Below are 27,971 nucleotides of genomic sequence, written 5' to 3' on the forward strand. Positions count from 1 at the left end.
CTGAAGGCTGGCCCTGGTGTCATGTCTGCTTCACCAGCTGCAGCGGGGACTCTTATAGTGAAAGGACAAACCTCCACAATAAAGTGCACCACTTACATCAGAGTGGAGGGAAAAGAAGTGAGTGATTTTCCACTTGAAGCGAAGACCGGAGTTTGTTTTCTGTTTGTTGCCAAAATGTCAGTTATCACTCACAGATGGAAAATTAAGGCGTGAAGTGGAGCCTTTCTTCACAGAGTCCCCCCCAACCAGCCAGGTCACAGGGGTCAAAGTCCCCGTTCAAGCCTTCACACAAGACAAGAGTCAAAATGCAGTCTGAGCTCTGGTGCACGTGGAGTCGCTCCACGCCAAGCAAACGAAACCAAATCTATTTTTGTGCCGCTCAAACAGCGGGCCTGAGACCTGTCTGGACCGCTCCGCCCACAGAGACCTTCTCCAGGCTGCAGCCTGAGAGGACGCAGATGACAGAATGTACAAGTGGCCGCTGGTGGACTCACAGTGCCATCTAGTGGCCACATGACACACGGGGGAGGTCGGCCCCCTCTCTCCTGTTGGATTGAATGAGGGGATAATAATAGAGCTAAAAAAAAACAAAAACAGGCAGAGCTCAGCTGTCAGGCTCTTCATCCATCCAAGGGTTCAGCTCTGATTTTTATTTACTGTAATAATTTATTTCATCACAGCCACGCTAACAGTCTTATTAATTACCCCTGAACTTCACCCACAGTAAATATGGGCATGTGCAGGATGTCATACATCACACTCCATCACTACACACACAAAGGCGCCAGGAGATGCTAACTGCTAGCTTTTCAGAATTACTAGCCCCGACTTGAAGGGATGATGCGATTTCACCTAAAAACAGCAATACAGGCATTCAAAATGGCCGCCCCCATCCAAAGCAGCGGGGGGTCCTGGGCTGTAAACTGGTTTATTTCTGCTGTACAGTTGGAGGTCACGTTTAGAGCCAGCCCTCAAGTGGTCATTTTAGGAACTGCAGAAGTAGCGGCCATCTTGAATGGTTGTATGTATACGTTAGCAGACAGGGACCTGTTTCCCACTGACCACCCACCTCCGTCATTTTGACCACACTTGCATCTAATCAGCCGATTAGCCGATTGTATTCATATCATCCCCAGGAATCCATTTCCCCTCTTTGATATTCAGCGCACCTCTGAAGGACACATCCTTGAATTAAAGAGAACGCCCGTGTCGTTTACTTTTTTAAAACAATGAAGGATTTTTATTCAAGGTCAGGTCCCGTTTCTTCTCCTCAGCTGAAGGATTTTCTGCCGTGCTGCAGGCCAGAAGCTTCACTTTGACATCAGAGAGAGCTGTGAGAGGAGAATCAGAAGTTATTTGTGTATTTTTAGTTATAAATAATCAGACAAAGATTTGAAAAGTGAGCTTAGTTACAATGACAGAGCCTGCTTTCGTCAGATATCTGTAGATTTCACAGACAGACAGAAAGTCGATACGTTAAGAGACAAAGCCTCGACTATCAAGACAGGTCTGAGCTTCAGGCTCCACCGCCCTCCTCCTCCTCCTCCTCTAGCGTTTTATTGACATCTGACAGGCGGTGTCATTCCTCCACATTGCATCTTCATCAGTGGCGACAGCCTGCCGCACATTTTATTGTCTTTTATTGTCTCCTAAGTCACATGATCTGCTGGTTCGCTCCTACATGGGGCTCAGTGGGACGCTCTAGAGGAGCTTTTCAAAATAAGTCAGCAATTTACTTTAAATACAGAAAATATAAGTGTAAATGAAGCATAGTACTTTTATTTTTTATATTATATTTAATAATATTTGTTAAAATTATATTAAAACTATAAATATAAATACAACCATAACATATTCATAGATCATGTTGTATTTATGCTGCGTTTAAGTGCTGGTGGAAAACTGATAACTTCCTGGTTAGCCAACAAAAACAAATGAAGTCATCCATGCTGCGCTGCATCCAGTTGCATCGTGCAATTAAGTCAATTGTGTATTGAACAAATCCAGCATGGTGCATGGTGATCCAAGATTTCCCAGCAGCACTTGAACGCAGCATTGTATGTGGCTTGGAACCTTTTATTCCCTCGGATGATTCACAGATCGTCACACACACATTTGTCACCATGTTCTCCCAAATACATTGAGTCCAAAGAAAGGATCTGCAGTGGTGCATTATGGGAAACGAAGTGTTTCTGGAGGAAGCTACAAGCTACAAGTCAGACAAGACGTCTCTGCTGCCTCCACCCCTTCACTCTACATCACACTTGAATGTACCGATCATGTTTTTACCCATGATCCCTTGTGTTAGCATCTACAGGTCAGAGCCTGAAGCCTGAGGTCTGCCGCCTCCTCTGCACTCAGTCAGAATGTCCCGCCCCTTCATTCTGATTGGCTGCACCTCTGTATCATTTATCCACTGTTTGTATGCTATTTACACGGTGGGCCTTCGCACCACTTTCCTCTCCTGCAGGAGAGGTCTACATGAGCTAACGTTGGCAAGCCTGGACCGAGGTTTGACCCGCAAATATCACGCATGTCTGAGGTGTCCGTTGGAAAGGTCCTCTCTGCGGCACACAGGTTTCTGTTCTCTCTTTAATGCTGAAAGAAACGAAGAGCTAAGACATGAAGAGAGGACTCTCTGAACTCAGCAGGCCGGCCAGCTCAGTATGTTGCAATGTAATAACTCTATGTTTCCTGTGTACCAGTGTGTGTAGCAGGCTTGGCTCAAATTGCTACCTGATTGATTCAGAAACTTTTGTTTTTTTTTGTATTGTGTCCGACTCGGTGGATTGAATCGGCCCCATGAAAACGTATCTGGAAAGATTTCGACTAATAATTCAGGTCTGGCGTGTACAGTCTTAGCCGCAGCCACTCGGTGACAGAGTTTCTTTGGATGCCAGAAGCTAATTCAGACTTCTCTCCACTTTTTCATTTGTGTGTTAGCTAGTTCTTGCCAGATGCTCTGCATTGTTAATGCTAACAAGCTAACAGATCATCTCGCATGCTAAGAAGCACGTATTCAAGTGAAACTCTGTCAGTGAGCGGCTCTGTGAACAGCCGGAGCAGCAGGTTCTGAGAACCCGGAGCTTCAGCCACACATTGACCCGGTTGGTCTCGCTCCTGTTGGACCTGCTGCTTCGTGGGTTTCGTGAGTTTTTTATGTGTTCTGTTATGCAGTGGCTATTTTTTTTAATACCATTTTATTGTGGATGTTTGTCTATGACACAACTTGTTAAGTTTATACAATAATTCTGTCTCTCGATCATCCACACAATGTAAATTTTCTTTTTTTTTTCTCTGTGTGATGCTGCTATTTATTTATTAAAACATTATTCTGATGTGTGGACAGTCGTCATTTATTTTATTTTATTTTATTTTATTTTATTTTATTTTATTGTTTCCAAGGAGCACTGTTCAGCCACAAGATGGCGCCAGAGGAGCTTAAATAAGTGAATGGCCACACATCAACCCACAATTCAATCAAGCCTCATTTATGTTGCACTTATCATAAAGGTTAGTATAATTCATAAAGCTTCACAAAAACAAAAACATGAATATATAGACAAACTTTAAATTATTATTAAATTTTAATATTATGTTTATTTAAATTCAATTAAAAACGGATAAAACAATGTATCCTTTGATATGCTGAATGTCCACAGCACTCCTTTGTGTGCAGTATTAGAGTCATGTAATAAGTAAAGAGCTCCATCAGTCTTCTGGACCTCAGCACCACAGACAGCGCCGCAGCAGTAGTTGTTTACAGCATCATTAAGATCAGCACCACGGACAGAGACACACTCTTGAGGAGCCTCCGAGGAAACTCAGTCAACATGAAGCAACAGCGCCGCCGAGCGGTGGACTAAGAAATAACTATATAAAAATAAATCATGTTTTCTTACCATAGTTTCATTTTTCATAAATTTCCACACTGAAAATGTGCTTCTAGGTGCATAGTATAGATTCTATAATCTATATTTTCTACATTATCGATCAATATTTAATAATATATGTGAAGGAATTCTGCCTGTTTGGAATAAATTAGGAAAAAAAAATCCACGTCTCGCTTTAATTAAGTGCGTTTGGATGAAGGAAGTGTCATAATCCCACAGGCCTGCAGCGGCTCTGCCTCCTCGTCCCTGGCTCAGAGTGGGCGGTGTTCTCGGCCATCAACGGGAATGATCGGGACGCTTCGGATACGCATGCGCTCTTGCACCGATTTGCTGCATCTCTCCCTCTGGCCAGAGCCGGCAGCTGCGTCAAGCTAGCGAACATGTAGCAGCAGAAAGAACGGCAGTTCAGACGTGTAGCTTCCAGTGTAAAGACTCCAAAGACGGGTAAGGTAATAAAACGTTCTGCCAATAGCACTGTCATCAAAAAAATGTCAGCGTTAATTTGGCAATACGCGATAGGCGGCTGCTAATGTAGCAAACAATTAGCATAACCGAATGTAGCAAGCGATTAGCATAACAGCTACGGAACTTGAAAACACCACAACAACAACAAAAATAACGTTAGAATATAACAAGAAAAGAAAGCGACATCATTACAACTGTAATGTATTTAGTTATTTATTTATTTTATCATTAATACTATTAATTTGTAATCAGGCGACAACAAAATTTGTATATATTAAAATTATTTTAACTATGAATAGTCGTTTGTACAAAGACATTAATTTCTAACCTAACTTAAAGTTTATTAGGACTGAAACGTTTTTAAAGGAGACTTTTATTTTTGAAACGCTAACCGGAAGTGGTGTTTTCTTGCAGCAGGCAGCTGTTTGACGCTCGTCAGGTCGACGGACGCTGCCTTGGAAACGACATAAATCCAGTCCACGCAGCTGGGTTGCGTGCAGGGACCCATATTTCCTCACTTCAAAGGCTTCCGCTCCTCTTCCTCCTCCTCCTCCTCCACCATCTCCTCCTCTTCTCCATCCAGCGCTGCCGCTCCGAGCTGCGAACATGGGCGATCTGAAATGAGCAGGAGAGGAGGACCGGGGAGAGCGTTTAAATAACCGAGAGAAGGAGAAGAAGAAGAAGGAGAAGCCGCAGCAGGTGAGCGGATTTTAAAATCGGCTTTACGTGTGACAGCAGTGGTGCGTGTGCGTGTACACACATGCCTCCTGTGGGAGCACGTACATGAGGAAGGAGGGCGCATTTGTTGTTGTTGTTGTTGTTGCATCGCACACACGCAGAAAACACAATGTGGCCGCACTTCATGTAGAGGCGGCATCGCTCGGCTGCGTGCTGATGAGCTGTCCGTGTGTCTGCGGGTTTTCACGCCGTGGATTTTTTTTCCTCTCGCTGTGCAATCGTTGCGTCTCCACCGCGCTGGTCAGGTGTCTCCCTCTCCTCTCCTCTCCTGCAACAAAATGTCACCGGTTGGGAGAATGTGTCACAGGATTTGGCAGAAACACGGCAGTGCTCTTTAAATAACTTCCTTCTGGACATCTGTATAGAAATGTGTCCACAGCAGAATTCTTATACAGGCATGTTTACACCTAATCTGCTGGAATTAGGATTGGTGTCTCTGTGATGCTCCTGTTGCTCCTGTTAGTTAAGGGCCTGCTGAAATCTGAATGGAGGCCACCTGCTGGGTATTTGTGCATATTATCATCCTTATGTGATGTTGAATGGAAACAAGAGGCAAACAAACTCCAAGCAGCTGCTTTGAATATATGACTCAAATCCAACATATATATCAAGTGTTATTTCAATGGAATAGAATTAAACCATTTACACCACTCCTTCATTTATTTGGATTGAGTCTTTACTGGCCACAGCAACACAGTGGCGCCTGGCTATTCTGTATTCCATGTCATGGTGAAGTACAGTTTGCAAAAAGGGAGGAGCTGCAGCCACTAAAGCAGTGGATCCCGACTGATTCTCCCTCCTTTCCAGCTGGTTGTTGTCTCCATGTCTACACATATGATTTCACAACAGCTGTACTGTGGCTACACTTTGATAAAACTCGGCCATGTTAAGGTTTATAGGGTGTGGTCACTAAATGACACCCGGGCATCGTCTCAGGTTAACTAGCCGCCCTAACCCGCCTCAGCTCAGCTTGTGTTCAACTCATTTGTCTTATTTTTTTTTGGGTTAGAGTTAGGAGGAGACACATGCTGCCAAGATGGCGCCACTTGTAGCCTCCACGCTGAGTTTAAAGGCTGCTCTTCAGGAAATCTAGAAGGAGTGTCCTAAACTCTCGCCAGTCTTGTTTACAGCTGTGAATAAATGCAGGATGCGTCACTCAGACCCTGTTCACACTGGGGAAATCAATCCGGCTAGAGCGGGATTCTGGATATATCCGGATTGATTCCAATATAATCAATCCAATACAATATGATATATACAGCGTCTGAACCATTGACAGTAAAAACTATGGACTTCCGTGACGTCACCCGTTTGTTTCTGAAGAGCCGTTCTGACCGCCGCCATGTTGGCAGCGTCACGTCCGCCCAAACTCCAAATATGGACAAAAGGGGAGCACGAGCGGGGTTTAGGGGGGCGGGCGATCATGGGAGCAGGAAACTCACGCTGTGATACGTCAACTGTCTGTCACTCAAGCGGCAACGCCCATAATTATGCGTAATTTTAAGTCAGAATACAATTGAAACGAGTGAGTTGTAAAAAAATTCACCCCCCTACAATTGACACTAGAAGATCATCTGAGACCAGAGTGGTTTTTTGTACCAGGCTGTAAACATGTTTTTTTCTGCTGTGAAGTCGGCCATTTTAACATGGGAGTCTATGGGAAATTACTCGCTTTTGGAGCCAGCCCCCAGCAGTTGCGGCGTGAATTACAAGTTTTGACACTTCCGCATGGGCTTCAACTTTGAGCCCTGAAGGTTGCCGCTTGGTCTGAACGCAAATGCAGCTAGCGTATCCCGCTAGTGACGTCATATTTCCGGCATCACAGGGACAGTGTTCGGGTTGCGTAAAAAAGCTGTGTGTAAACAACCGTCGAACTACGACAGCTTTGCCCCGAGTTTGTTTTCCACAGGGCTACAAAGGAATAAACTCTTTGAACCGAAAAAACAAAGAACGAGCGACACAGGGGGGAAAAAAAGCGACGCATGTGCACACGCGGTCTGGACAGACTCTGTATATTACGAGGCGCCACCTAGTGGTTTGGAGGACAACAAACAAGCCGGGTTAAGCTGGATTGAGCGCGGACACGTGTGTGTGATAGCCAGATTTGAAAATAGGTCTGAACGTATCCAGCTTAAAGGTGATCTGGTTTCAATCCTACTCTAGCTGGATTGACTTTCTCCAGTGTGAACAGGGCCTCAGACACCTGTTCAGTCGTTTCGACTCCTTAGGCTCCTGCTGTATACACAAAATCAGTTCTGTACAACACTAATAATCAGATCAGAGATGAAAGTGAGGGCTTTTCCAGTTTATGCAGGAAGTAGAATTAAAATAAAAGTGCTCTGCCACTAACAGATAACAGTCTTGTTGTGTGAGGTTTAGACTCCAGCCTGCGTGAACAGCGATTAGATAATAGGGCTCTCTTTTATGAGTGTGTTTGTGTAGTTGCTGTAACAGTGCAGAGTTGCATTCATAAGAGACTGTGCTCAGACAAGCCTGCTCTGATTTCTTACATAAGTGAATCATCGAGGAAGAAGAGTGAGGAAGCCCGAGCACTAAATAAGCATAAACGCTCCAACAGGGACGCCGCACAACACACACACACACACACAGATGCACAACTGTACACACACACACACAGCAGCAAGACAAAGAGGGGTGATGCTGTGCTGCCCGATAAAGGCATGTTCTCTGCTGAGGGCACAAAGGGCAGTTTTCTGGTTTTTAGATTTACATTCCTCTTTTCTTCCCACTGGGATTTCCAGCTAGCGTCTGCTCTCTGTACAGTACAGGTGTTGAAAGGGAAAGTAAATCTTTTAGGGGCAAACACACTAGACTGAAGACTTTGTTTTGATGAAGTAAAAATCTGCTAAAAGGTTCAGTATATAATTTCAGAAATGGACAGCTGCCAACCTGAAACAAGCCTCCACTTTGATCCTTTCCGTCTTTCTGGGTTCTGCTGAAACTCAGGGGATGATTAGGATTCCAGAAGTAAGCGCAGTGTTTTCATAGAAACCTGTACGTCAGGAGTCGACCCCCTTACAGGAGCGGCTCTTAGTGCCGTTATCTGTTTTCCAGGCACACGTCTCCTTCTCCTTCCTCCCCCTGAGGAGCTGGTTCTGTTACAGAGGCTTCACTCTGTTCCCCTCTTTAAACACTTCCAGGTGGAAGGAAGTGGGATTCCTTGTATTTCTACAGCACATTTCTGTTTTTTTGTTCATTTGAACACATGTTCACTTGCGGCTAATGGTTTGAATTAACTGAAGATACACAGCAGCCTCTTCAGGGTGCACTCATACTGAGTGATGTGGCCACTTAGAGATCCTCTCTGGGGCTATTCATAGTTTGAATAACCAGCTGACATGTTGAATAGGACCCGTCTGTCCTTAGTCTTCTGTGTGTATCATCGAAGGATAGATAAAACAGGCACCATGTGTATTATTTTATAAACTGAAACTTTAAATACACACATAAAAATAAGACATATGTGACTTTTTCGAAGCAAAACATGATTTAAATCTCTGATATTTGAGAAAAATTGGCTTTTTTCTAAGGAATAAGTTGATTTCTTAAAATAAAAAATGTAAATGCTGCACCATGGATCTTTTATAACTTCTTCTTCTGTATCCCTGCTACTGGCAGCGCTGTCCAAATCCATTTATCACCAACTTACTCCTGTGCAGGTGCAGGCAGGAAGAGGAGTTATTCAGCATTTTTGTCAGGAAATATTTCTTTCCTGAAGCGCTTTGTGTCTCGCTGCTGCTGCTGCTGCTGCTGCTGCTGCGTCAGTGCAGAGTGGGGCATGATTGTTGTCCCACCTGGTCGTCTGATGATGCAACGTCCAAGCAAGGACGATCTATTGATGGCGCATCAGCGTGGGTGTCAGACAGTACGCTGATCATCTCATTGCTCTCGCTGCTTCTGTCCGTCTCTGCATTCTCAGTATCAAAAATATATTTTTCATTTTCTTGCCCCACCCAAGGAAGTCCACCTTACTCGGCCTTTTTTTTTTTTTCCTCCAGTCTCATTTGTTGCTACGGGGATCAATAAGCCTGCCTCGCCGTGGAGACGGTTGCTAGGGGCAGTGTGTGGTAGTTTGCATGCAGATCGTCGAATCCTTCACTATACACATTTTCCAGACATGGAGGGCCTATAGGAAGGATTCTGACAAGTTGCATTTTGGGAAATGTAGGCTTTTAGGATGTGGCTAACATTACTAAGTTTGAAAAGGGTCTTTGCTAGCTATTTTGGTGTTAGCTCGATGGTCAGAGCCTCCCACAGAGTGTCATTTCCCTGTAGAGGGTCATTGCTGGAGGCCGGGTTCGTCCATATTTATATGCAGACCATGTTGTGTGAACTCTTTGAAACCAAACGCGTAGAAAAATGGTGTTCTGTGTCACAGGGAGCAGAAAATTAGAAACTCCAACACTGGCTGAAGCTTTGTGCTGCAGCAGACAGTTTGGATTTCACTCAGCATCTCACTTCCTGTGAGAGGAGAAGCCTCTTTTCAGGATTTTATTTTTTATGGGGGGGCGAATACAGTGTCGTGTGTGGCAGCTCTGCTTCCACAGACCTCCTCAGGGCAACACGCGCACACGCCTGTTTGATGTTGAGGGCTTCAAGTTAGCGCCGCCTTGTATGTCAAGCTGATCAGTGACTACACTTTACAGTACAAAATTGGTGCTGATATAAATGTGTGTAATAGCAGAATTAGCTTGTAGCTTGTTAGCAGAGCCAGTCCTCCCCAGGTTAAACTGGGACACTGTGACACATCACATCAACGCTCATCATGTGACCCGTCTCCCAGTAGCCAGGCTTTACTAGCCCCTACGACTAGCTCTGCACCAGTAGACCCAGTTTGCTCCACCACTGTATGTGTGTGACGGGGTCAGGTGGTCACATGGTTCTGCCGGATGACTTGTTGCGATCGTGCTGAGGCCGGCACTTTTAATTGTGTGGGATGGGGGTCGCAGAGGGGCGCAGGGAGGGGGGGGGGGGGTTCTCACAACACTCACACAGTGGAGGCCTGAAACATTGCACTTCCATTCTGTGCCTGACCTGTTTCCTAACCGCATTAGCAGAGAATGAAAGAGCGTTTAATAGAATAGATTGCAGGACTGAAGTGCCAGGCAGCTGCTGATGTCTGCAAATAAAAAAATGTAGCTTCTTAGGCTACAGGAAAGATGAGCGGTGGTGCTTTACCACACACAGAGGGAGGCGATTGTTTAAACCATCAGCAAAGTAGCTACAGTAGTATTGATTAAGGGATGAGCTGCACTGGGATCAGTCAGATTAAGCTCAGCAGGTCATCGATTATGCACAATCAGACTGTCCTTGAAGGCATCAAGGAGAGATTTTAAATGTTGCTGTAACATGACGGTTACATTAAAAATGAAATAGACAGGTAAATGTACAGCGATGATTTACATGCTAATACTGTGAGCATAATGCTCCAGGGGAATGCTTTATGAGCCCTTCTTTGTGTTCGGCCCAGTTAGCTGGAGAGTTACAACAATTAGCAAGGATTTTGTGGTGTTAACCCCTCAGTTTAGAGGTACTGTAGGCGCACACACACACACACACACACACACTGGAAACAATAAGGTGATGGATCTCTTGCAGAGCTTCATTGCCCCCAAAGTAAACTCTCTCTCTGTGTCTCACAGTCCTGCTCTGATCACTGAACATTATTCAGCCAAAAATGAAAATACTTCCAAAGAAACCATGACAACAGCTCCACAGAGGCGGCTGCTGCTGCTGCTGCTTGGGAAAAAAAAAAGATGAGAGAGAGAGAGAAGAGGAAGTTAAGAGGCAAGCGTAACATCGCTGGTCTCCTCTCTTGCTCTTTTGCATAATTTGTTTTTAGGGAGGATTAGTGTGAAAGGTTGGGGGAGTGCCTTTTGTAATTGCCATCATTTTGTACAATGGCTCCTCACCCAAGAGCATCAACAAACGCAGACATCAAAGAGAGCGTAGCACGAGTGAAGGAGGAGCCATGAGGGAGTTTAGGATGGAGGAGAAAGGAGGCCAGAAGGAGGCCAGAAGGAGGCCAGAAGGAGGCGAGTGTCTGCGTACAGACAGGGGGTGGTTGGGGTTAAAACGAAGAAAAATCAGTTTTCGGCTGTTTTGGAAACGTCAAACAGAACAAGGCTGCTTCTTAACATTTTTCCTACAGCTGAGAGCTTTGATTATTATTTATTATTATGATTTCCTTGTTGCGCTTTGTTCGGCTCCTGGTTCACTGATGCCTTTTGTTAGCTGACATTTGGCACGGCACCAAGCAGAGAGCTTCCCGGGCCTGCAGAGCAAAACCAGAGTAATCCCGACTCAGAATAAAACATTAGCTCTGTTTCACTGTGTTGGCTCACTTTCCTGTTTTCATAGCTGTGTGCTCGCAGACTGTCGATCAGGACAGAGTTTTACACTTTACAAATGGCTTGTTGTTAAATATATATGTCATTATTTGACCTATTTTCAATTAATACGTATATATATTAGTTACTGAACATATTCCTGTGTTATCTGTGTGTTTTATTACCAATTCTATGAGGAGTAAATATTCCAATATCAATATATTAGCTATACATATTCATACATGTGTGTTATTGTATTGTGATTTTCAGAGGGAATGTATAATGTTCAGTGTTTTCCTGTGCATTAGCTTAGCATCATACTGACTTGTGATAACATTATGCAGCATTATGCATTAGTGGAAATCTTCATGCAGCTAATTGTATCATTATATAGAATCAGCGTCGCTTCCAGTAGTTACTGTAGAAAGCTAATTAGCTGTGATTATACAGGTCGCTGCTATGAAGCAGGAGGGGGTTGGTGTGACGGGTTGCTAACCTTTCTCACAGCAGACGGAGGCAGACTTGGCTCAGTGTTGCACAGTAGGAGGTGTGTGTGAGGTGTGTACTTAAGTCTACATGGCTGAGCAGACGGTGCAGTAATAGCATTAGCTGATGCTTGCCTGGCCGCCTGCAGGACGACTGATGAGTTTGGGAAAGGATAGTAATTAATACAGCCGCCTCTGTCTCTCTATAATGCACGTGAAATGATTTTCATTCTGCGTAATTAAACACTCAAAATACATTAGAGTAAAGTAATATCAGTGTGTGTCTGTGTGTCTATTGGTTTACACTGTGTCTAGCCTTCAGACAGGCTCCAGTCAGCTTTGGATCAAAGGGATGAAGTCTTATCTGATTACAAATGTAATTACACCCACAACCATGAAAACATTATGAGGAGGAGAAGGAGGTGCTAACTGCAGTTACAGAGACGTGAACTTTCAGTTGTACCTGCTGGTATCAGGTCGACCTCATGGCTTGAAAGAGGATCCTGGATACTTGTGTCTTGTTGTGGTTGTCCGCTAACAGTGCGGTTGGTGGTTGCATTAGTTGCCCCAGGTATGAAGCTAAGCTAACTGTCTTCTTACATCAAACTCTCCCTTCACTTTCTGCGTCCTGTTTTACCATTTTTAAATCAGCTTCTATTATTGAATCCATGTTCTTAATCGATACGTGTGACATGAAATGAGGACACAATTTACCTTCAAATACCCTCAACAGACACTAACAGCCTCTGACAACCTGGAACTTTTTCCTGCAGTGTCCTCAGATGAGTTCCTCTCACCACAAAGGTCCGACCTGATCCTTAGCTGCTCTGTCAGTGCCGTGCCCTGATCTCTCCCATGTTGTATAAGTGCAACAAATCCTCCAGAGACCTGCTCATAATTTAAAAGTTCCAACTTTTGAGTTTTCGCAGGGATGTCCGTCCTTCCTTCCTCCCTCTCGTCCCCCTCCTTCCCTTCATCTTCCTCTCTCTCCCCCTGTCTCACTCTTTCATACTATTTTCGGAGTTCCACTTTTCAGCAGCAGAGCGGATTCCACATCTCGTTGCCATGGTAACTTTCCCATGGCTCTACGACACACTTTTCCGTCCCTTTCTCTATTTTGTTAATTTTCTCCATCCCTCTGTTGCTTCTAAAGGAAACATTTTTCCCAAATAATCCCAAAACACATCAGTGTTCTAGCTCTCGGTTTGGGTCTCCCTTTGATGCTTTGTCCCGGTGTAGCAGGCCTTACTGAGGCCACTTTGCCCTGCAGCCGACCTGAGTGATCCAGTGTGAAGACACAAAGTGCCTGTGGGCCAAACGTGAAGTCAGTTTATAGTGTATGTGTGTTTTTACGACGTGTGTTGTCAGCGAGATGGAGGATCCGCATCATTTCATGCGTGTAAACCAGCGTCAGGGACCAACAGGCCTCAAAATCTTAACAGCATCCCTGCTATCTTGTGCTGAACACACACACACTCAGAGATGGGGGAAGACCCACTCAGTGTTGGACACGGGGGAATCAAAGGAAGAGATATTCGCCCTTTACTGATTTATTAATGAAAGCAGGCAGAGATGGAGGAAATGTACGCAGAAATGTGGGGAAAAAAAGATGAGTGGGGAAGACAAACGAGATGAAGAGGTAGCAAAGGAGGATGAGGAGAACTGTGTGTGTATGTATTATTAAACAGCCAGGGTGTTAGATTATTTACAACAGCTGGAGGAGGAGGAGGTCGATATTGGCTCTCCCTCTCACACACACACACACACATACAGAGGAAAGCTCAATCACACTGTTAAGATGAGGCAGCACAATCTGAGGTGGTTTGTGTAATTGAATGTCAGAAGCTATTAGAGCGAGGAAGAGCGAGGAAGAGTGTGAGAGAGACATAAAGAGGACAGTCTAGTCACTTTTTATTAAAGCTGGCATGTGTGCTTCAGTCTGGACAAACAAATTAAGCAGCACACACACACACACACACAGATTTGTGTCACGCACAGGTATTTGCATGTCCCCCCCCCCAACACACACACACACACACACACACTCGTCGCATGTCTCCATTATCCCGTCTTCATCCTGGAAAAATTAATTGTGCCATCGATTGTATCACAGGCGTGGGAGAATGGCACGTTTCCAGAGCGCTGACCTGGGAAGACGCATACACACCTCTGAGAAGTTACACACACACAAAACCACAGGCCCAAAAATAACAAGCACGTCCCACATTGAGAGTTCACTCCAAACTGAGACCAGCAGAGCAGCTTCCTCTCACGTGTTCGACTTCTTTTCTGTCTCTCGTGAAATTTTGCTGGTTACACTTGAGGCTAAACTTCATTTCACAGCCTCTTAAACCCCGTTCACACTGGGGGAAAAAATCTGGCTAAAGCGGGATTCGTGTTTTTTCTGAGTGTGAACACCTCAAATCCGGCAGTATCCAGTTTGATTTCAATCCGGCTAAATCCACCTCTCGCCAAAAATGTGGCTCAGGTGTGAACGCAAATGTGGCTTGCGAATCCGGCTAGCGACGTGCTACTTCCGGTTAGTGATGCGCTACTTCCGGTCCACGGGGCGCGACACGGGACAAAAACACCGCACGATGCATACGCATACGCGGCCCTACCACGGCCTGAACGGACTCTGTATATTACGAGGCGCCACCTAGTGGTTTGGAGGACCGCAAACACGCTGGATGAAGCCGGATTGAGTGCGGACACAAGTGTGTGCTAGCCAGATTTGAAAATAGGTCTGAACGCATCCAGCTTAAAGGCTGTCTGGGCTCAATCCTACTCTAGCTGGAATGACTTTCTCCAGTGTTATTTAGTCAGTACACATTTAACTGATAACTCGCTGCAGAAACAACTGTCTGTCACAGCCTGCCTTTTCACAATGCATTCTAGTTACGCCCAGTTTCTTGTCTGAGTGTTGTCTAAGCAGCTATTAGCAGCATGCATGCTAATGTGTGAGCAGTGTACATCAGACTGAGAGACATTAAAAAAATCAATCTTTCCCTCTCCAATAATCAGCTGACTAGCTCTCCTCCACCCCATTCACCGCCAGTCCTCATCAACAACCAGTCCAGGCGCCTACATTTCGCTTCGGTACTACTCGTACTCGTAGAGAGTATATGGTCTATAAACCCTCAGAATAGAACCCACTGGCCATAGACACTTTTATGGACACATATCTAAATTGACTGATATAAAAATTATGATAAGAGTCTGCTTCTCCACACAGGGCAGCCCTGCTTTGTGTCACCTCATTATGCAGCTCTGTCCTGGCTGCTCTCTTTCATTCAGTGATGCTGTTCTTTCCCTGCTCTCATTCTTCTGTCTTTCCAACTCAACCCCTGGTGGTTTCTCTGGCCACAGTTGCGGCTCGTTAGCACCGTTTAGAAACTTCTTTCCGGCTCATTTGGCTCTTGGCTCACCCCGGCTGCATTGACATTAAACAGTGTGATGAGTGACTGCGCCCTGCAGCGGACATGACACCTCCCTTTCCATCAGGACTAACGGCTGAACACCAACTCATTTTCTTTTTTCCTCAGATCTCAGATGTCTGTATGTGGGGGAACGCAGATCTGATATTTGATGCTAAAAAATGCCGACAGTGATCTAAATGATCTTTCTCCATCACTTCCTCAGGTGTAAAACCAGCATGCCGTTGGTGAAGAGGAACATCGAGCCCCGGCACTTGTGCCGCGGGGCCCTGCCGGACGGGGTGACCAGCGAGCTGGAGTGTGTCACCAACAGCACGTTAGCAGCCATCATCAAACAGCTGGGCAGCCTGAGTGAGTCCCTCTATTACTGTTTGTTTATCGCATCTAGCTCTTCTTGTTAGCTTTTCCAGCATTAGCATTGCAGCACAGAATTTGATTATAGTTTATATTTTGGGGATTGATTGCATGGTTAAATCTTAAAATAACATGTACAGCATCTCAGGTTAAATGTAAAAATCACACTGCACAAGAATCTGTAAGCTTCTACAGTTACAACTATGTTTCCATGGTAACAGATACAGGAAATGACTGCTGCTAGCATTTAAGTGCAATCACACCCCCAAAACACTTAATGAATTCAGAGCTGTGTTCCTGAGTCACTTCAGAGATGTGATGGAAAAGGGTGGAGCCTTGGAGACATCCACAGCTGATGTACGATAAACCTGCAGCAGAGAAGAAGTCATTCAGTGGAAATATGTGAAGGAAAAAAAAAAGGCTGCTTAGATTTGATTAACAGTTCGAGGCCAAATGAAATTCAGTGTGAATGACTGAGCGCTCTGCCTCTGCTCCATCTGTCAGGCTGTGGGCTGAGACGGAAAGAGCAAGAGGACGTTAGGGTTGTGTAGCTGGTGTGAGCGAGTGCATTTTATTAGGTTTGGAGGTGACGGTGTTATTGAGGAAAGGCTGCATTTCTCCCTCTTTCTGTTCAGATCGGTAGCTCTCTCTGTCTCTGACACACTCACACTCACACAGACAGAAAGGGCCTTTTAAGTATTCAATGCGACAGGTGCACAGCAGGAGGCGGCCCGTCCTGCTGCGACAGACGGCGGGAGGAGGCACAGAGCAGTGACGGCATCGACTGACCTCCATGGCTCTGAATTGGTTTTTTTCTACCGGGCTATTTTTAGACAGAAGTCTTTCGAATAGAACATCATAAAATGATCAAAATACGTACGTTGGCCTTGTCAAACCATTTGACTGTTGGACAGTCAGTCCAAAAACAAGTTATTACCCAGATTTTGGACAGACTCCGCTAATAGAATCTGGTAGATAAATGTATAAGAGAGGATGTGTTGCAAGTTAAATTCGCCACCCTGTGTTACGCTGCTAATCTGTAATTGTACACAAATGGTTAAGCACGGAAAGCCACCAATGACTCGCTATGATCAAATGTTCATCATATGAAAACAAGGAGGAGACAGGTTATGTAGGATTAGGTCACTATAATGCGTCCATAGCAACATTCTGTCATTCATAGACAGCCGACTGTGTCCCTGCTGATTCCAGCGGAGTGAATATCCAGGCCTGAGATGTGAAGCAGAGCTCAGCTGGCCGATATGAAAAAGTGTGAATGTACTCTGTTAAATTTGCGGTGATAAAAGAACATGTCAAACATGACTGTGTGTGTCTTTCTGTCCAGGTCGCCATGCAGAGGACATTTTCGGCGAGCTGTTTAATGAAGCCAACAGCTTCTACCTGAGGATGAGCAGCCTGCAGGAGAGAGTGGACCAGCTGGCTGTGAAAGTCACCCAGCTCGACTCCACTGTGGAGGAAGGTGTGTGTCGTTTATCAGGCGCTGTGTGTTTTTTATTTCATTGTCCTAATGCCTCATGGGTCGTCAAAAGCATGTCTTTTTGAGGATTATGATATTATGATGAGTGTTCTCCAGGGATTCAGGTGTTTGTGTTTATGTAGCTATTACAACTAGTTTTTAGTCCCGTCTGTGTGAATACTTGCCTTTAAGTTCTGGTGGGGAATCAGATGGGAGCACACATCCACCCTGGGAGACTCCTGGAGAGAAAGGGAATACATAATCTCAATATGATGTCCCCAGAGCGATGGCAAAAGAAGTCTGCATGCGTGTGTGTCAGTGCTTCCCCCACACAGCAGCCTGCAGCAGTTTGACGGCTGTAGTGTTTGTCATCGTTAGGAGGCCTCTGATGTCGTCACATTATTTTGTGTGTGTCTTGTTTATCTATCTTTGTTGGGACCGATACGTTTGTGCACTTTGCGAACAAGTTGTTTCACTTTCTTTGTGCGGTTGTCTGCTTTTGTTTGTGTGTGTGTATCATCAGAGTGTGTTCGGGTGACAGGCTGTGTTTCTAAAAGGCTCCTAACCCATGTTAATGTGTGGTTGTTTGTACAGCAGGAGTCAGGATCATTATCCAGCGTTATTACGCTTTTCACTGTCTCTGAAGGTCGGTTCTCTTAATGCAGGAATTGATAGACCCACACATGCACACTGTCAGGGTTACAGAGCTGGGTATGGTGGCCCTAAAGGCTCAAACTAACTCACTTTATATATGACAGACTCACTTTTCATCCTTCTCACATCCGTCCTTACTTATTCTCCACTTTCTTCACTGTCTCTTTCTCTTCTTCTATTTGTCGTTGTCCTCTCTCTCTCCTGTCTCTCTCCTCTCTCTCTCCTGTCTCTCTATTTATTCCCTCTCTCTCTCTCCCTCTTTGCTGATACTGCCTAGTCATTCTGCAGCACAGCAGCCTCAGACAGAGCAGCACAGACTGGGATGAAAACATAAAGCTCAGCAGTCCTATCTTTTGCTTCCTCGATTTTTTTCCTTTCGCACTTTCATCTCCTTCTCTCTTCATCTCTACGCCGCCTCCTCCTCCCACTTCTCTTCCTCCTACTCACGAAGCATCTGTCTGTCCTCCACGCGTTCCCTTGCTTGTCAGTCTTCTCACTTCCTTTATTACTTTTCTCTTCGACTGTGTGCAGGCTGGTGGAGGTTTTTTAGCCTACAAACAAGTGAGGAAGGAGAGGAGGATGAAACAATGAGGGAAAGAGAAGAGGGAGGAAGAAAGGGGGAAGAGTAGGAGTGTGAGAAAGGGAGGAAGAAGATGGAAGGGAGAGAGAAGGGGGGAAGGAAGGAAATGGGAAGAAGGAGACAGAGGAAGAAGCTGAAAGGGGGGAGGAAGAGGGGTGAGAAGGACAAGGAACGGGGGAGGAATCCCAAAGAACAAGAGGAGCATCTGAGCCATTTTTAAATGTTCACTAAACGGGTCATGTGACCATAACAGAGTCCTAAAAAGTGCATTTTGACAGTTCACATGCTGTGTACTGGAGGCAGGTTTACTGCACGGTCCTTTTGTTTTTATCACATTAATCTGGTTATTAAGACTAATGAATCCATTTGTATACATGTAAATGTGCAGAGAGCAAGATGTTTAAAGCAGGAGAGAGAGGGAGAAGATGAATGTGCTAAAAAGTGAGAGAGAGAGAGAGAGAGAGAGAGCTAGCGGTCTCTTTGAAGATGTGTCTGAATGAAAGTTGCATTAGCTGTTAGTTTTGTGGATTATTCATTCGGCCGCGGGGACGGCAGCTTAGGAAGGAATGATCAAACACACACCAGACAGCAGGAGTGTGTTCTGACTACACACACACACACACACACATATAGAGGTTACACAGTCATTCCTGTTTTTACTAAAATGTGTCCATGCACAGTGCAGACAGTGAAGTAAGTCACTGGTGGTGACATATGTCACATTGTCAGGGTTTAGCCTTATTATATACTGGGCTGATGTACACTGATCCTGTGTGTGTGTGTGTGTGTGTGTGTGGTTAGCCATCTGGTAGATCCTGGATAGCATTGCTGTAGCATTAAATGTCCTCCGGGGTTAAGGGATTGACACACATCCATCGATGTGGTCGGTTTCACTCTCTCACTCTCTCCCTTTTCTCCCAACACCACGGCATCAGGCTCCTGTTATTATGGACGCTGTGTGTGTGTGTGTGCGTAACATGCCTGTTAAGCTGATGCAACAAGCTCCAAGACTAATCTGTCCCTGTCGTCCTATTATCACCTTCTTTGTGTGTGTGTGCATGTTTGTGTTGGAGCGCACACACTCTGTATGTATTCATCTATATGCATATTATTGTCCGGCTGACAGAGGGATGTTTGTATTGAAAAATCATTATAGAAAAAACGAATGTAACATTAATACTCTTCTGAAGAGCGAACAAACCTTTGATGACATTATGAAGGTAGTTTTTATTTCCCTGCATCCCCAGAGGGTCTTTCAACAAAGCCCATAAATCTCAGTCAGAGCCACACACACAGGTGAAGGTGACATTGAAGCTGTTGAGACCACTATGCATTGCCAAAAGCAAGCGTTTTAAAGCTTTTACATTAGCAGTAAACATCAGTTTGCCGCCATCTGATGACCTTAGTGTGTTCTTATCATTGTGCAGAATAATGTAGGCCGTTCTGGTTCAAAGGTCAGAGGGGATGCTTGTGTAAGAACAGAGGATTCTTCAAAGTTGATGCAGCCGTCAGCCTGTATTCCAGATTAAGCAGTAATAAACATAATCCAGATTCAGCAGTGTAGGTCTGAACCATAAACATCTGGCCATATACACTGTTAACAGATTAGTAGCTGGGCCCTGGCTGTATTTGTTGTGTTAATGTCACCTAATAGATCCCAGAGGTGATTGTGCTCATCCTGATTTCACTGCCACACATGCAGACTTGATTTACGGCAGTGCTTCATCAGGATTCAGCTGCTAAATTGTGTTTTGTGGAGGAAATCCTCATTTAAAACCCCCTCTACTTCCAGTCTCCTTGCAGGATATCAACATGAGGAAGGCCTTCAAGAGCAGCACCATTCAGGACCAGCAGGTGGTGTCCAGGACCTCTGTGCCCAACCCTGTGGTGGAGATGTACCACCGCTGCGACAAGCCTCCGCCGCTCAACATCCTCACACCCTACAGGTCAGTCATTTCTCTCACCGTTTGTCATTTTACCAGTTTTTCTTCTACTTATCTTTTTTTTTTGGTTCAGGGATGACAAAAAGGACGCTCTGAAGTTCTACACAGACCCCTCCTACTTCTTCAACCTGTGGAAGGAGAAGATGCTGCAGGCCACCGAGGACAAACGCAAAGAGAAGAGGCGGCAGAAGGTATGGCGTGCCTGCAGGTGACGCGATGGATTCATTGTATGTGTGGATGGAGACGCAGAGTGTGACAGAACTGTTGAAGTAATCCATCCTCTGCTTTGATTTGCTAATCTGTTCCTTCTGGCCTAGTTGTGTCATTTTTTTTTTTTAATGCCGTTGTTTCAGTTGATGCGTTCTACCTTAATGTACTCACCATTTAGCTTTGCTTTGTTGTGTAATTGGCTGTTGATACAGCAGCAGTTGGGAAGGTTCATTATTCAAAGACAAAGGAAGGATCAAAGCGGAATACGACTCAGTAACTCAGACCTAAAGGCAACATTTAACCTAATTGCTAAAAATTAGCAACTTAGCAGAAGCAAGATAAGACAAAGGAAATGTATGTGGCAGACCAATGAGGAGCTGAGGTGAGGCTGGTCTGTCTGAGTGGAAAGGCTGATTAGGAGGTTGTTCCTGTAAACAGCTAACAACTTTGGTTAAAACTGGCCCCAGTTTTTTAACAGATTTGTAAGACCGTTGGCTTAAAAACATCTAAAAATGGCTCAATAAGTCTGTATTTCTTTGCAAAGGAACCCATTGAAGTTAACACAACGTTGAGCCTCTAGATGGGCAAGTAATCCACCCCATGTGTTCTTTGTCTGCCCTCAGTCTAACATTAGAGGAAGAAGAATCAGTCAATAACAAACCATTGATTATCTACTAGAGAAGCTGCAGGATCTCTGCATGATCTATGATTCTGTTCCTCCATGGTGCTGGATTATGGAGGCATAGACATGGATTACCTGTCCGTCTTACAGTCCAACATCTGCTCCCTGAGCAGTGAAGTAAACTACATGTATGAGCGATTGGAGACATTCTGCACACACCATCACTCAGCTAGCTTTATGTAATGCCCACAGACATGTTACTTTTCATTGCTGGTGGAGTTGTGGCCCCCATGGGTCATGTAAAGATGCAAAATTGCTGTTTTTATTTTTTTTCACATATGATATAATGGTTATAACAGCACATTATTAAAGTAGCTTCACCATCTTAAAGGCAACAACATCAGCGACCCCTTCTGGAGAAGGAAAGGTACTACCACTTCTTTACAGAGCTGGGGTTCAGCTCAGTGGTTCCTTTTTTGTCAGTTAAAAAGCGAATTGTTCTTCAAACCCCTGAACAGCTGCTGCTGTGTGTGTTTGCTACATTTTGTCGATATATCTGTTGAACCTAACGCTGCTGGCATCTTTCTGTTCCCTCCCTTCAACCTGAAACAGCAGAATTAACCCGCCCCCCCTTTTGAAACAAACAGAACAGAGGAAGCTCCTACAGAACCTCCTCCCTGCCTCCTCTTCCTCCTCCTTCTTCTTCTCAGTCTAACGCACCAGCTTGTCTTTCTCCCATGTTTCCATAGGGCTGTCCGGCCCACCCTGACAGGCCCCACTCCAGACAGGCCCCACCCAGGAGCCCCCTGTCCATCTCTGTAAGACAACCCCGACCCCTATCCTGCCCCGTCCCGCCCTCCCCTCTCTCACTTCCCCAACCCCTGCACATCCCACTAACACACACACACATCACACACTCACCTATCAGAGTCTGAACACAGGTAAGACACACATAACCAAACACGGCCACACACACACTCACACTCCCCTCTGTTTGTGTCCGTGTGTGGTGTTAGCTTCACCGTCTCTTCTAACCCTCCGTGTTTGGTTTGGTACCGTCCCGTTTGGCTCTGTTGTCCATCGTGCACTGGTGTGTTGGTGTAGTCCGTTAGTAGAGTAGTGTGTGTGTGTGTGGTTGGCTTTATGTGAGTTAAACCCTATGGTGAAGGAGCTGGTGATGGGGTACAGTTGTTTTTTCCCTTCTCTGCACCTGATCAATCAATAATCAATAACCGAGCATCTGTCCATCTGTCTGTCTGTCTCTCACAGGAGCAGCAGAGGCAGGTTGAAGACCCAGGCAGAGAGGTGAAGAAGGTCAGTAATGAGTTAACAGGACACTAGTAATGTGTTCAGGTGTAGTTGGTTACTAATAGAGATCACTAGTGTTTCATATGTTGTGAGTTAAATGTGTGTCTGTCTACTGTGAAGGTGCGTAAGGCTCGTAATCGGCGTCAGGAATGGAACGTCCTGGCCTATGACAAAGAGTTCAGACCAGATCCCAGGCTCACCCCCTCCCCGTACCACGGCGTGTCCTCTGAAGGCTCCCTGTCCCCGGATAGCAGGTGTGCACGCATATGAGCCGTCCATACGAGGTCTCATAATCTGTCCAACACAGCTGATGGGTCACAGGTTGTGTTAAAATAAGGTCTAGTTTCATGCCCTGTATCATATTAAAGATGGATGCAATACCAGCCCATAGCCTGTACAATGTAAAGCTCAATGCTGCCCACTGGTGGAGAATGTAAATCATAGCACCTGTGTGTATTGAGAGTACATTTAAATGCCACATTTTTATTGTTCGTCTCAAATTTGTACTGCTTATCCACCAGATCAATGGCATCTGACTCCTACCCTGCCAGCCCCAACCACCCCTCCACCCAGGCCCCTGGCACCGCCCACCCCGCCGACCACCACGGCAGGGATCACCTAAGCGCCGCAGCCCAGACTCAGTCGCTCGATCGCGGCCTCAGGCCAGTCAATCAGCCTCCAGGAGCTGGTGGGGCAGCCGCCACAGGACGACACGTGGCCTCCTTAGGCAGGACCCCATCCGGACACGGAGTCCAGGCTGGAGGAGACCCGACAGTTAATGGGCCGAGGCAGCAGTCGGTTAAGGAATACCGGGCCGGGCACAGGTAGGCATTTTAAATTAGGCTTCGGCCTTACTAAGTGATGATCGTGTGTTGTTCTGGGAAACAACGTCAGTTTTCGCCTTTCCTGTTTTGTCCTCCTCCATCAGCGGCCAGCCCTCTACCATCCCAGAGTACTACATCCCACCAGCCCCTCCTCCACCTCCTCCAACCATCCCCTCTGCCCAGACAGCCTTCGACGCCACTGCAGCACCGCCCTCCGCCGCTGGCTCCGCTGTCCCCCCAACCTCTTCAGCCCTCTCCCGTCCCTACTCTCCTTCCCCTCCTCCTCCTCCTGCCAACTACGTGCCCTCCCCTTCTCACCCACCTTCTGGCGCGCCCCCAGCTGCCCCCCCTCCTCCCCCTCCCGGAGCCCCCGTGGGACACCAGGCCCACCCTTCTCCACCACATGCCGGCGTGGGTCAGCCAGCTGTGGACGGAGCGCCTACGACAAGGAAGTCCACCATGTTGGGGATGATCCCGATGAGCGACGCCCGCTCCGACCTGCTGGCCGCCATACGTAGAGGTAAGTGTGCCTGAAGGTCACTCAGACTGATGCATACTGTTTTATCAGTATGAAGTATCAACGGTTCTAAGCATGCTAGTAGCAGAAACCTGTGCCAATAGTGACACTTGTGGCAGTTAAGTGAACTGCAGGCACCTATTGTTTGTAAGTGTGTGCACACCACAGATGAATGTCAGCAACAACAATTACTATAATCACAAAATAGTTGAACATAAACTATGCACAGCTATCTTGCTAGCTGCGTTTTTCATGGGTCGCATATGCTGGTGTAGTAATCCAGTAAGCTAGTCAACTGATGTATCCTCTAGGTAGCTGGTAAACGCAAGCAAGCAAAGGGTTAGCTAGCTAGCTGTAGTCGGGCTAGACTGCATGAATCTGGTTTCAGTCTCTTTATCGTGCTACCTGATCCAAAAGTCAAGCTACTTAAGACTTAGCTAGCAAGCTAACATTAGTCAGATCTCTATTTTTAAGTTTTTAAACCTTGAGAAAATTTTACTCTTAATATTTTAGGGCAATGACACTAAAAGTATCTGTGAAATGAATTAATTTAAGTGGGTTTCAACACAAGAACTGCAACAGTAACCGTCACACTTACAACCACTGATGATAAATATCTGGTCATCCTCCCTCCCTCCCTCCCTCCCGCTACACCCCCTCCTCCCCTTCACCCCTCCAGGTATCCAGCTGAGGAAGGTGCAGGAGCAGAGGGAGCAGGAGGCAAAGCGGGAGCCCGTTGGCAACGACGTGGCCACCATCCTATCGCGTCGTATTGCAGTGGAGTACAGCGAGTCTGACGACGACTCCGAGCTCGATGAGAACGAGTGGTCAGATTAGAAATGATAATAACAAAAGATAGAGGTGGGGGCTTGGTGGGTGGAGACAACGAAAAGTGTGAGAGGAGAGAAATGTGACGTTAAAGTGGAAATTCATTGAGTAAAATAAAAGTCATTTATCACACGTTCATACCGTACATCACCTGTTGCAGCCTCTGAGCAGCCACAGGTTGATGATTTCAACTTGCCTGGTCGCCCCTGACGACGCCTCTTCTAGAGCTAAAGCCCATGAGGTTTGTGTGTCTAACCACTCAGGGTGCACAGCATAACACACACACATCATTTCAACACCCTCCCGCCCCCATCTGCTCATTTTTAACCACTAACACTGAGCTGTGAAAAAAACAAATGCGCCAACTCCTCTCTCCCCGTGCATTCGTGTGGTAATTATTAGCAATATTACAGGCTCTCGAGTTGTAAGTAGGTGGGCCCCTAGTGAGTACGGGGCGTAATGTGTTTACAAAACACATGGTACAGCACAAGAAAAAGTAATTATAGTGCAATCTTAACTTATCTGCCAAATGCTGAGAAAGAATTTATTAAAATAAGTCAGGATAATCAGGGAAAAAAAGGCTTTGCCTTTTTACAAAGGCTGTGCCTGTTTACAAAACAAGCACACCCTCCTTAAGAGGTTTCTGGAGTTTGGTTCACTGGTCATTTTAACCAATAATGACATCTCTCATGTCGTGCTGCTGTTCGATACAAGCTAACAGAGGAATATCTAGCATGTTTGCTAACTGTTGCTGTAGCATGCCTAGCATGACTTTAATGTTTTAGCCTGTTGGGGGCTGGTACGTTTTTAAAATATTGAAGATCACTTGCTCAACACATGTTGTTTAACGTACAGAGGCAGTGAGGGAAGTTAGCAAAGTGGCTAATTTGCTAGTTTAAATCTTCTGTCTTCTAACTATGGTTTTCAGACACACGCCGTTTTACTTTATAGAATGATTGTTGTGTGTCTAGATTTAGCACAATGCTAACTTTTAGATGATTACAGATGTAAACAAACCTTTAAAAGCCTGAGAAAAATGTCTTTTGTGGATTCAATGTGCATAACTGGCTAGCGACAGTGGGAACACTGTGATTATTCTAGCTGAGGACACCTTAGGCCTTGTTAGCCTGACTTATTTATTTGTCAGGAGGATGTGTGAGGACGCAAAGGGGTCCAAGAGGTTCATGCTAGGCTCTATCACACCTTGAAAAACCTTTGCTATAATCCTGGTCTAAAAGCTTCAGCCGTGCTTGTATAACACATTAACTAAATACAGCATGCAAAATGAGAGATGTTGGTTCAAGTGACCAGAAAGCCAAACCCCCAAAAAGTCAGCGTAGTTCTTGAATTTCAAGATTGTGACATAAAGTAGTTTGAGATGAAACTGTGATGACAGACGCCTCCCGCCCCAGGGGTCTCGTCCCTGGTTTAGGGGAAAACAACCGCCACCACCAGCCTTGTTGGAGTTTACTCGTCATTCAGCCTCCATATCGCCACATCCAACAGTAAAGAAGAAGCCAACAAGCTTTTGCCATCATTATTATTTAGTGATCTATATTTTAATTATCTGTGGCCATTCATAACTGGAAGCCTAACATTTAAGCCAGTGACTGTGTGCTGTGTGGTCGTATGTAGAAACACCTTCACTCAACCACAACCAGAGCCGCACTCACTCACTAAGCTCATCATCCAGGCCTGGGGTCAGAGGTCACGTCCACTCCTTCATGCGAGCGGCCCTGGGTCAAAACACTGCTGTCTGTGGAGGCTTTGTGAACGCAGCCCCTGGACTTTAAATACATAAGTGTAAGAGACTTGCAACAGTAATATACAGTATATTATCTCTTAGGTTTGGCTAATCCTCGGTATGACCTGATTGGACTGTAGTGTTTTTATAATGTGCTTTTTTCTTTTGAAAATGTGCTGCAGTGAGTTGTTCACTTTGGTTTATTTTAGGGTTTTCTAACTGTCAAAGCCAGGACGGAAGTTACAGGTCAAAGCGCGGTCCCATTTTTTTTCCCCGTTTTTAACTTAATATTGAGCCAAAAGCAAATATCCCACAAACCCAGCATTTAATGCTGCATTTATACTTATATACGTTTCCTTTGTTTAGTTTTTTTCCCATCATTTTGAGTGAATTCTGAAGATTTAGCTGCTTGTTTTGTGGTGCCGCGTCTCAAAGCATTATAGAAAGTGTAGTGCTGCTGATTTCGTTTGTTTTATTCGTGTTTTCTTGAGTGAAACATGCACATTTTTGGGCACATATGAAATTAAAATCACCTTAAATAGATCTCAATGTGTAGTTAGCGCAAAATTACACATTGCGTAAATTACCAGCCAGTTAGAGCCTGACTGACACTGTTTTGAGGCCAATGCAGATTACGGTTTTAGGTAGTATTATACTGACCTAATGTTCTTCATGCTAAGCTATAGCTAACTAGCAGCCTTGCTAATAGACAGACTTGTTTGCAGCCAGGCCCATCTTTTTTCTGTAATATGACATTAAAAGTGTTATCTGTCCACATACTTTTGCCAATATTGATCTCAGTCAGGCTCCAACATTTCACATTTGTCCTAGTTTAACCCCCTTATCTAATAAACGCAGATGTGTGGCACATATCTGAAACTGCTTCTTACAAGGTTTTGGAAGGGGTAGGGCTCAAAAGTAGTTATGTTGTTGTTGTAAATAAACACTCTGCACTCCGTTGACAAATCACAGATCTGGATTTACGACTGGAAAATACTTTGACTGGTTCTCGGTTTTCTCCCAGATTGTTTGAATAACAAAAAGAGAAGAAAAGCACATATGAAGAGCTAGAGGGTGGCGACCTGGGGGAGAGATTCAGTTTAAACAAAAAAAACAGTTTGTATTGTAACGGAGGAGACCCGGGTCTGATTGTTCTGATTGTTTCTATGGTCGTGTTGTTGTGCAGGAGCCATAGATACACTCAGTCACGTGTCGGGAGTCATTCACAAACCTTCAGTTGTGTACGAATGTAAAGCTGTGACTTTAAACCGGTGACGCTTCCTGTCTGCTTTCATACGCTGACAAATTATTGGTTGCATCAAGACGTTTGAGACACAAAACCAACAGAAATCAACAGAGATCAGGACAACCAAAGGCTGAGGCTACAGATCAACCGTACCTTTGCGTATCTATGGCGACTGGCTTGTAAGCAAATGTCAATATGTGTTTGAACATGTGAGAAATGAATCCTGTTGTATAGACTTTTGGTAAGGCAGCCTGTAAAGTAAACATACATTTGGGGTAATATAACCTAGACGATGA

General features: G+C 45.2%; 1 protein-coding gene across 1 annotated transcript; it reads left to right on the forward strand.

Moving 5' to 3' along the window:
* Positions 1-4,937: 4,937 nt before the first annotated feature.
* On the forward strand, positions 4,938-27,971 carry LOC114436089 (wiskott-Aldrich syndrome protein family member 3). The gene is made up of 10 exons (XM_028406170.1): positions 4,938-5,057; positions 15,574-15,719; positions 17,068-17,202; positions 20,226-20,379; positions 20,450-20,567; positions 22,478-22,522; positions 22,637-22,770; positions 23,038-23,340; positions 23,445-23,860; positions 24,537-27,971. Exons 2-10 carry the CDS (start codon positions 15,587-15,589, stop codon positions 24,692-24,694), a joined length of 1,596 nt encoding a protein of 531 aa, XP_028261971.1. The 5' UTR covers positions 4,938-5,057; positions 15,574-15,586; the 3' UTR covers positions 24,695-27,971.

This window comes from Parambassis ranga, chromosome 5 (assembly GCF_900634625.1).
Source record: "Parambassis ranga chromosome 5, fParRan2.1, whole genome shotgun sequence".
NCBI classification, from domain to species: domain Eukaryota; kingdom Metazoa; phylum Chordata; class Actinopteri; family Ambassidae; genus Parambassis; species Parambassis ranga.

Excerpts from the sequence above, each read along its gene's own strand:
- LOC114436089 (XM_028406170.1), top strand. The coding sequence starts at position 15,587 with ATGCCGTTGGTGAAGAGGAACATCGAGCCCCGGCACTTGTGCCGCGGG. Across the intron at positions 15,720-17,067 it reads CAAACAGCTGGGCAGCCTGA|GTCGCCATGCAGAGGACATT; the intron begins GTGAGTCCCTCT and ends CTTTCTGTCCAG. Across the intron at positions 20,568-22,477 it reads AAGAGAAGAGGCGGCAGAAG|GAGCAGCAGAGGCAGGTTGA; the intron begins GTATGGCGTGCC and ends TGTCTCTCACAG.